This window comes from Calliphora vicina, chromosome 5 (genome assembly GCF_958450345.1).
Source record: "Calliphora vicina chromosome 5, idCalVici1.1, whole genome shotgun sequence".
Taxonomy (NCBI): domain Eukaryota; kingdom Metazoa; phylum Arthropoda; class Insecta; order Diptera; family Calliphoridae; genus Calliphora; species Calliphora vicina.
In genome coordinates this window covers 100,489,776-100,500,223 of record NC_088784.1, presented here as the reverse complement: position 1 = coordinate 100,500,223, position 10,448 = coordinate 100,489,776, and the positions used below count along the sequence as shown (strand labels likewise).

The window sequence follows — 10,448 nt, the reverse complement described above, 5'->3', positions numbered from 1 at the left end:
ATTTAAGTGGATCCACATATTGGCAATATAACTTAGAATTCGACATATTTCCAAAAATCTTGTTTTTTTGCTATATATCAGCCATTTATGAACCGATTTTGCTGATTTTCAATACAAAAATTCTCGAACGTATATCTCATTACGGGTAGGTGAGATATTTGGGAATTACGGAAAGATAATTTCAACCAATTTATCGGTATATCTATACTTTCTGGAGTCGCAAATTAAATGAAAAGCATTTTAAGAGACGCAAAGTGAGCTAGTTATATTTCTACAATATTTATCCTTTATTATTCGTAAATGTAAGTCAAGATCACTTGACAATTCATAAAAAAAAAAAATATATTTTGCAAACAATGTCCGGTTAAATAATAAACCTATTTGCAGAACTAAATATCCTTTGTAGTTTGAAAATTTACAGAATATTTTGTAGCATTACTTTTCGCTTAATTTTTTTTTTTAAAAAAACGTGTTTTTTTTCACCCTAAATAAGTTTTTATAAAAATATAAAAACATTTAAAAAAAATATTTTTTTCAAATCTAAAAATCATATTAATTAGTAGTTTATTTTAGTAAAAAAAAATCTTATAACTAATTAAGTTTAGAAAACATTTTTTCAGTTTGTCTTTTCTTCCACACAAACACACCCAAGAAGTAGAAACCAATCAAAACAAATAGAACTACAAATGACATGAGATAATTATAAAAACTTAAGTCCGATAAATGCAATTGATTTAAAGGCATTCCAAGACCTTGAGTTTTCAAGGGCCCATTGCCATAGCGATCAATATAGTCCAACCAAAAGATGGCATTGGCCAAACCACCTAAAGGTCTATCGCGAAAAACTTTCGAAATATCTCTTATGTTGAGAACATAAAAGTCCTTGTGTAAGACAGTATCCAAAGCCCAGTTCAAGGAAGTTTCTGTAAGATTACTATAATCTACACGCACACCAATTTGCAATTTTTCCGCTAGCCTAATGTTTTCCAATTCATTTTTAAACAATGGCATACCAAGCAAAGGTACATGTCGGACGATGCTTTCCTGTAAACCCATGATGTCGCCATTCATTATAAATAATCGTATATGGGGATGAGCTAGAATATCAGTTTGAGGTACTAAATGTTGGATCATCATATTTTTCGGAAGACCTTCCAATTTCTGAACATCATGACAAGTCCATAAAATGCGTTCTTGTCGTTTACCCAAAATATGGAAAAGTACATTGAGTTTTTCTTTGGGTATATCAGCACAAAGTTTTTCATCTCCCAGGTGCATATAAATGGCTCCAGAGCGAGCTTCGTCCAGGAAACGTCTGATATGCCAAGGCAATTCTTTAGGAGCTCTAATATGCAAACCACCTACTGGTATTATGTTGGGAAGTAGAGGCTTTGGAGTAGCTAGCGGATAATAGTTGTTGACTAACAATAATGCTAAATTTTCCTGCAGTTCCATTATTGTGGGAATCGTTCCTTTAAAATTTAAATAAGAATAATGATGTTAACAATTGTTTTCGAAATATTCTCCATCTTACCAACTTACCCTTTAACTGTTTGAAGTGTTTTTTAATAACTTTTTCCTGCTTACCATAATGATCATTAACAAAACTTTGTCTACGGGCTAGACATGTTTTTATATTAGCCAATCTTTGCCAATAACCCAAATTTTTATCATAATTTTTCAAATCATATGGTAAACAAGCCGAAGGTACCATCGTATCTTGTACTTGTTCCATATAGTTGGCAAAGTCAGTATTTACTACACCAATAACTGGGACACTGAAATAATATCCAAGAGCCAATAAAGCTTCCGAATAGAACAGATCCACAATGATCATATCATAATCAAAGTCATCGGTTGGTGTTTTCAATAGTTCCTGCATTTGGCTGTTAGTTAAAAAGTAATCCATTAGTGAGTGACCAGCTGCCGCTAAATATGTATTCAGTTTATCATCATTGATTGTGCTAAGCGCTTGTAAATCCTTGACACCCGCCTGTTTTTGTACTAAATATCAAGAGAATACTGATCGCAAAATTTACTTTAATTACTAATATTTTTTTTCTTACCTTCTTTCCAGAATTGAAATTCTGGTTCTATTATGTTTTCTTTTAGATTGTCTAAATGGTCATCTAAACGATGACTACTATACAGGGTAATATTGTGCTCTTTTTTGGCTAATTCCATCATAAATGTTCTCATAACCACGAAATGACTTTCACTGGCATGTGGAAATATGCCCAGTATTTTTGCGCCATTTGCCGTGCCCATTAAACAAATGGCTATGACCAACCATTTTAGCAAGTGAATGTGTGGATTTAGTATCTGGAATAGTTGGATATATTATGTATTAGTTAACTTGTTTAAGGGATAGTAAATTCGATTCGAAAAATTCGAATAATTTTATGAACAAAATTATTATAATTTTTTTCTTTTTAATATTGAATGTTTTTCAAAGCAATTTCAGACCACCATTAAGATTCACTGCTATTTTATAAGGTGACCAGCAATAGTTTTGCGGAAACATAATTTCCAAATAAAAAATCTGCCGCCTTTATCATTAAAAACTATTTCCGTACTCTTGAAGTGCTATATGAAAATATCAGCATATTTTTTTCGTTCGCTATTATAAAACTGTGAAAAGCAAAAACTTAGTATTTTCACATTTTAAAATTATTTATAGAATAACGGTAATTGTAGTTTAGAGGTAACGATGTAACGGTAATAAGTCTGAAAGGGTATTTTATGGGTAACGGTGGCTTAGGTAGCCAACCTTGGGATTTAACGAAAACATAAATTATGGAAATTAAAAAAATAAGTTTTTTGAAGTGTGCAATAGGATCCCAGCAAAAACTTTACTTACTTAGTAAGCCATAGGGTATTCAATTAATCGGGTTTCTGATTTAATCGGTTAATCGAGCAAATAATTAATCGGGGTTTAGATTTAATCGGTTAATAATCGGTTAATTTTAAATTATTCGATTAACCGAATAATTTCTATTTAAATATTAAACTGAAACTAAATCACGAATTTTGTGTACTTATTGAAGTGTTTTATTAATAAAAAGAACAAAAACATAAAAAATAAACAAAACAAAACAACAATTCAACCAAAAAGTAAATAATTTTCTTTAGTTTTAATAAAACTCGACTTGGAAAAAACTCTCTCGCTGATTGTAGATGTTGGAGAAATCGAAAGCAAGACGTGATAAATAATATCCAATTTGTCAGTTATTTTTTTAGTTTTTTCTAAGCATATAAAATCCTCCATTATACCATAGGAGTCCTTTTTAGATTTTAAATACTTTTAATAATTTCTATAAGTTCTGATAAAAACTCGTTTCAGTAGTGTCTCCAGTTTCGTCTATTATCATGATCTCATCCGACAATTACATGTAAATTAAATATATGTATCAGTTATTATACTCACTAAACATATTTCTTGAATGTTCGAAAAAATATGAAATTTTACTTTGATTTGTATTTGAATTAAAATGAAAAATTAAAAACCAAAAATATATGTTAAAGTGCAAAAAAAAAGAAATTTCGGTTAATCGGTTAACCGACACAAATTAATCGGTTTATTCGTTATTTGAAAATCGGCAATTTTGAATTATTCGAACAGTTAACCGACCAAAATTAATCGGTTAACCGATTAACGGTTAACCGATTGAATACCCTAGTAAGCCAGCAAGTAATATTGGAGCCAAGGCATAACTACTTATTATTTGACTGAAACACTACTTACCTTTGTTCGAGATTTTTAAAAAATTCATGGGTCAAGCTTACAAATGTACTTACAATCAGTTAAGAAATAAGTAGTAAATTCACAACAAGAATATGTAGCTAAAAAAAACACAAAAAATGCCTTGTGTGGGAATCGAACAGTCACATTATTTGCATGTGTTTGATAGTCAAGCTGCTAACTCACTGCTCCATGTACGAGTTATTTTATTGTAAGTTAATAATAGTTTTAAAATCAACATATAAATGAATATGATATGAAAAAAAAATGAATGGCTTTGACTGGTGGCGATCCACTAACCTCCCGTTTTCCAGTCAAACACACTAGATAGCTGTGCTAAATGCAAAAGTTCATTACCAACCTGTATAAAAATAAGTACTTATTCTAGTAAATAAAATAATGTGCTGGGTAACCACCACTCTTTACAAAATAATGCATGAAATAACTAGTTGTCATTACAAAAATTCACAAAATTTTTGCTGGGATGGTAAAGATCGTGTCGAGGTCATAAAAATATGTATTTTTTATGAGATGATTTCATAGTAGGAGTCAAATCTCTCTTCGCCGAGCCATTTTTCAGGTTTGAAAACAAGAGAATAGGATGGATGAGGGAGCAATTCGTAGCTAATTTCATGGATTTATATACCAGGTGGTGTTGACAGCACAGCCGATTAATGTTGTTTAAATCTTTGAGCTGTCAAATTATCTTGTTTTTGTTACGACGAATGCTAACAAACATAAAAGTAACAAAAACAACAGGCAAACTTTGACAGCTTAAACCAGTAATGTTCACGCCATACAACAATTGTTTGAAAAATTTACACACATTTGTTACGCTCTTTTAAAAACTTTTGTTCATTCATCGTTTAGCTCTCGATGAAAACACATGCGACGGACTATCGTCATTTTTTTCAGACATTTACTAAGCATTGTTGTTGGTTGTTTTTGGACGAAGCATAGCAAACACAAGCGTTTCAATTGCAATTGAACACATAATAACAAAGTCAAAAATAAATACAAAATTAAATAGAATTTAGGCCGTATAATGCATATTTTTTTCTTTTCCTTAAAATTTAAATTACATTCATTAAATAAATTGGTTATATGTGACAAAAATTCTAAATCTAAACTTTCATTATTTTGTTCTTATTTTAAATGTTTGACATTATGTTTGCTGGGTAGCTCTCTCACCAATACATCTTCATTTTTATTTTTGAACATCACTGGCTTAAACCACATAAACAAAAACAAATTGTAAATGGTTTTTGTAAATGTTGTACTTATTGTAGAATCGACAACACCGGGTATATAAATTTGCCTTGATTTTTCCATAAAAACTGCGCATGTGTGCTCCCTTTTATGTATCCAATTATGAGCAAACTTGCGGAAAACTTTCTTATACCCAAGTGATCATTGAAAATTGAAATCACTGAGCTATTTGAGATGTCTATGACTTCCTGAATCAATCTCTGATCGGCAAACACCATATCGTGAATTTTTTTCAATTGTTTCGGGTTAGATACCTCAACCACTTTTTTAGCATTGATATTGAAGGTCCAGAGTTCCCATAGTATTTATCAAGGTTAGACAGAGAAAACAGATTCCGCTACAAAAATGATTCGGTTGCATACATAGAATTTTTCGGTTATAGCAACAGAAAATCAAATCAAATCTAAAATTTGTTTTCTTTGAATTAAAAAAAAGTAAAAACGACTCTTATGACTTTCGGCTCATCTCGAAAATTGCAACAAAAGTTTTTAAAATTTGTTGGAAAGCTGTAACCAGATGAATTGCTTAAAAACAATAGTTATGTCTTCCAAAATGAACATCACAAATAATCCCTTACTTTACTGCTTCTTTTCTAAATTTCTTTAAATTGTCTGTAATAATATCCAAAACCAAGTTTTAAAAATTTAAAATTTTTTCTTCCAAAGTTGTTTTTTTTTATTTTTCGGAAAAAAAAATTTTCGAACTGTTTTTTTGTTTTTAAATTTTTTTTTAATATTTAGCGAAAATAAACTTTTGTTGAAAAAAAAAATTCGGGTTAAAAAATATTTTTTCCGATTTGTAGGTCCAATTTATTATGGTTGCAAAGGTATTTGAAACATTAGATATCCGTATTGTGTATATTAATGACTTTGTAATCCAGTCCTGGTTTTTTCCTTATATCTCAGCCATTTATGGACCGATATTCTCGATTTCGAATCGTGTATGTAAGTTATTTGGGGGCTTCGGAAAGTTGATTCCAACAGACAGACAGGCCAAGTACTCTACATTGTGAATACCGCTATTGAAATTAATTTTTCAATCGATTTTTATTTACTTACGTGTTTTTGAAAGTTACTATAACCAGCTTTTTCATAAAACATCATAGTTTATTGACGATCAATTAGAGTTTGAAGTAAAAATTTGATAATAAAATTAAACGAAGTGATCGAGAGAAACTATAAGTATTGCCAAAATCTATGGACTCTAATAAAACAGAATTGCTATACGATAATCCCAGCATATTTTTGTCTAGCATAGTGTAATTTTAGTCAAACCAGAATTATAGTGATCATTAAAATACAATTAACCAAATAACACCAGTTACCGTTAAACCTAAAATACCATCACCGAAATAAGCCAAAATACCGTTAGTGCTAAATCGGTCACTATAATAATCAAAATTGTTACCGTTACTTTTTAACCATTTTGAATTGGTAGCCAACCTTGTTAAATCCTTAGAATTCATTGGTTATACTTAAATATTTCAACTTTTGTCATGCAGTTATCGAAATAAAAAATTTAATATAAAATTTTATTAGAATTTACAAAATTTATTTCTTAAAAGCCTGCTAAATTTATGGGTTCAAGTGTAAATTTTTCTTTTATTTTTCAATCACAACAGTTTATTAAACGTGAGAAATAACATTGATACTTAAATAATTTTTTATGGCGCCTTGACATCATAATAAAGTGTCACCGGAACATAAACAAACTGATTGGGACACATCATTTCAATCTACAAGTACAAGTTTGGTATTGTTCATATGAATTTAAAATCAAATTCTTATCACCAAATATTAAATAAAGAACACGATCATGATTTGTATTGTATAAACTTTTAAGACTTTTCTAATTTGAATTTAATTATTGTATTTTATACATAAAATAATGTATGTAAATTTCCAGAATATTTATGTTCGTACCAAACCAAATTTATGCTGCTGCATTTTGTGTTTCAAATTGTTGTTGGGGGGCTGAGTGCACTTTTTAATATTTTATTTTTCATACAAATTAAAATTTGTTTGTATTTATAAGAATTATTATTTGTTCGTGTATAAGATCACATCTGCTTTCCGGCTTTTTATTGTTTTTGTTATTTTTCTTTAATGAATGAATATATACATTTAAATATTGTTGTTATTGTTTTAGAATCTTTTTAATTCATATATACACAATTTATTGTATATATTACTATGTACTTTTCACTTTATTTCTAGAACAAATTTGTTTGTCGTTTGTTTGACTTGTTTCTCTTATGGTTTCGCATTCTATACTGATTTAATTCGGATCATTTCAGTAGCTGTGGAGTCCATCTGGAATGAATTGTTTTCATTTAATTTCAATTGTTTTTACTGTTTATTGGGACAGGGAGCATACATACATAATTATTATGCTCGAACAAGAACAAAAATTGTGCAAGTATCTTTGTGATTTTATGGAACTGAGAGAATTTATGTTTGAATAATTATGTATGAGGATCATCATGTTTGTGCGGATTAAATGGCAAGTACAAGTCGCACAATTCGTCTCATTTATTCTCTGGGTCTTAAAAAATGCTGAGGTTTTGTAATAGAAGACTTGTGTTTATTTTAGGAAAAGTCAACTTAAAAGAACTGATAATTATTTATTAAAAGATTGTTTTTAAATGTGAAACTTAGGTGGTGTTAAATTTGATATACAAATTTTGTACAGACAACTTGCTAATACAGAGACGTAGACTAGACAGTTGAAAAGCTTTGTTGTTTAAAGTAAATTAAATATAAAAATGTGTTTCTTTTTAATGAAGTACATAGGTACATACTACAAAATACTCCTCCCAATTCGTAATTATGTATGTATATTTTTATTAATAAGCTAATATCATGCGGATGGTAGCGTAAAATAATTGGAATTATTTTGGCAATAAAAATGCAAATGCTCTAAACTTCAAAATTATAAATTAATATTTTATAATATTAAATTAATTTAAGCCGTTATGTGGCCTAGCTAGACCGATTCGAATAACCCTATAATTAAAAAAAATGTTTTAGAAAAGTACCAAAAATCGGTCTAATTTGAAAAAAGTATCAAAATACATTCCAGAAGTTGTTAAGAATAGAACAATTAGAGTTCCTTTAATACTTTAGAAAATAAATTAGGTAAAAAAGTACCAAAATTATATTTTTACCCGTTTTAAAGTACAATTATCAAATTGACGACATTCATTTGCTTTTTGATTCCATCTACACAGAAAGAATTAAAGTTCACTACCGTAAAACATGTCGGTGTGTCTTTGATGGTGTGGGAGTGGTGTGGGCTGTATGTCAGCTACAGGACCTGGCAATCTTGTATTTATTGCAATTACAATGAACAGCCGAGGCTACTTACAAATTTTAAAGGACAATCTGAAAGTAAATGCTGAAAAATTAGGTCCTGTAACACCATGGCTCGTTCAGAAAGACAATGACCCAAACCACACCTCAATAATTGTTAAGGAGTGACTATTGTATAACGTGCCTAAGCTTTTATATTTACCTCCGCAATCTCCAGACCTTAGAGCTCCTTTCGGAAATTTTAGACCGGAATATTTGAAAATGAAGCATTTCATCTAAGGTCGAACTCCTACCCTCTTTAATGGAAGAGACGGGGGAAATTACTAAAGATATAACTGAATATCTTGGAAACTCTATGAAAAGACCAACAAAATATAAACTTTTTATTTTCGACTGTTGGTGATATAAGACAGAGCGCTACCCATCAACTGTGTACTAAATTTTGACTGTTGTTTTTAGGTACTTTTCTCCTTTTCTCATAAATTTTCCACGATATCAATTTTAATTTACAAAGTTTTTTAAAATAATAAAAGATTAAATTCTACTTATAATTTTAAGTTTAATCAAACTTTATATTTCTTTCTATAATTAAAATATTTAGCTTCATAGATGAAAATGCTTGCTGTATACTAAATTTTGACTCTGACTGTATATCGATTTGAAGTTAGTAAGTATCGTATAGGGAAAATTGTAATTTTGTGTGAATTTTTCATGCATTTTGTCCATCTAAATGACCGAATATCGCAAAGCTATGTTCAGCTATGTTGTTAAGCTCAACAAAAAAAAGTAGTATTTTTGATTTTCATTATGTGGGACCCTGAAAAATCAGTTTTTCATATTTTTTTTTGTAAGTTATCTAACAAAACTCAATTAAAATCATCTAATACTATACTCAAGTTTTTTTTTAACAATATAAAAAAATGTTTCAATAAATTATTTTTTTTTTAAATTAGAAAAAAATTTTAAGAAATTTAAAAACAGTTTTGCCATAAAATTTTTTTCACTACTAAATTAAATAATTTTATTTGTTTTAATTTTGTTTACGTATAAAATATTTAAAATTTGTATTTTAAAGTATAATTTGGTGATACCCTTCACCAAGATTCCGCACATCCTCTCTTACTTGTTTGTTTTGCGATTACACCAATTTATTTTTAAGTGAAAAATGATTTTGTGTTTTATAGTATGTATAGAAAAACACCAACACAAAGGGTGATTTGGGTCAAAACGTTTTGAGCAAAATCGTGTAAAGAAACATTCAATACTTAATTTAATACTACACATGAATCGAGTCTAATTATACCCTTCGCCATGAGTGGCAAGGATATATATAAGTGTTTCATTCCGTTTGTAATTTCTACATTTTTTATTTGCGACCCCACAAAATATATATCGCTGGCTTAACAAGCAAAGGCTCTAAGTCCATATTTTAAAATTTTACAGGAGAGACAAAAAACTTTCAAACTTTTTTTGCGCAAATATTTTTGAATTCTGTAAACGCAATTTTTTTTTGTATTTTTCTTTGTTTTCTATGTGCGTAAAAGCAAAATGATAAAATAAGTATTTTTTTGACTTAGAACTTTTTCTATTGCTTATTTTGTATTTTTTTTTATAGACTTAGGTCTTTTTCTTAGAACTTGTCTTTCATTTTTTATTTCCTAGTTTTTATATCTGGATTAACAGTCATTAATATAGACAATACGAGTATCTAATGATAGAAATTTCAAAGTCCATTGCAACGATGTATAAAAAGCTATAGTAAGTTGGATCTACAATGGGTCAAAATCAGGAAAAATATATTTTAACCCGATTTTTTTTTATCAAAAAATTTTTTTTAAAAATTTAAAAAAAAATTTTAAAAAATTTAAAAAAAAATTGGAAAAAACTTTTTTAAAAATTGAAATTAAAATCGGCACAGCCAAATGTAGCTCCCATACTTGTTTTTCACTAATAATTTAAAAAAAAAATTAAAAAAAGTTTAAAAAAACAATTTAGAAAAAAAATTTTGAAATTTTTTTTTTTAAATTTTAAAAAACAATTTTGAAATGTTTTTTTTTTTTTTTTAATTTTGTATACCCAAAAATATTTAAAATTTGTATTTTAAAGTACAATTTGGTGAAGGTTAT

At 28.7% G+C, this 10,448-nt stretch overlaps 1 protein-coding gene across 1 annotated transcript; it reads right to left on the bottom strand.

Moving 5' to 3' along the window:
• Positions 1–591: 591 nt before the first annotated feature.
• Positions 592–7,251, bottom strand: Ugt317A1 (UDP-glycosyltransferase family 317 member A1). The gene is made up of 4 exons (XM_065513337.1): positions 6,934–7,251; positions 2,067–2,322; positions 1,543–2,004; positions 592–1,472 (listed from the first exon to the last, which is right to left on the bottom strand). Exons 1-4 carry the CDS (start codon positions 6,955–6,957, stop codon positions 592–594), a joined length of 1,623 nt encoding a protein of 540 aa, XP_065369409.1. The 5' UTR covers positions 6,958–7,251.
• Between the last annotated feature and the right edge of the window lie 3,197 nt (positions 7,252–10,448).

Coding starts and splice junctions, on each gene's coding strand:
- Ugt317A1 (XM_065513337.1), bottom strand. CDS start 6,957: ATGCAGCAGCATAAATTTGGTTTG. Junction 2,323..6,933: donor AGCAGCATAAATTTGGTTTG/GTACGAACATAA, acceptor CAACTATTCCAG/ATACTAAATCCACACATTCA. Junction 2,005..2,066: donor ATTTCAATTCTGGAAAGAAG/GTAAGAAAAAAA, acceptor CTTGATATTTAG/TACAAAAACAGGCGGGTGTC.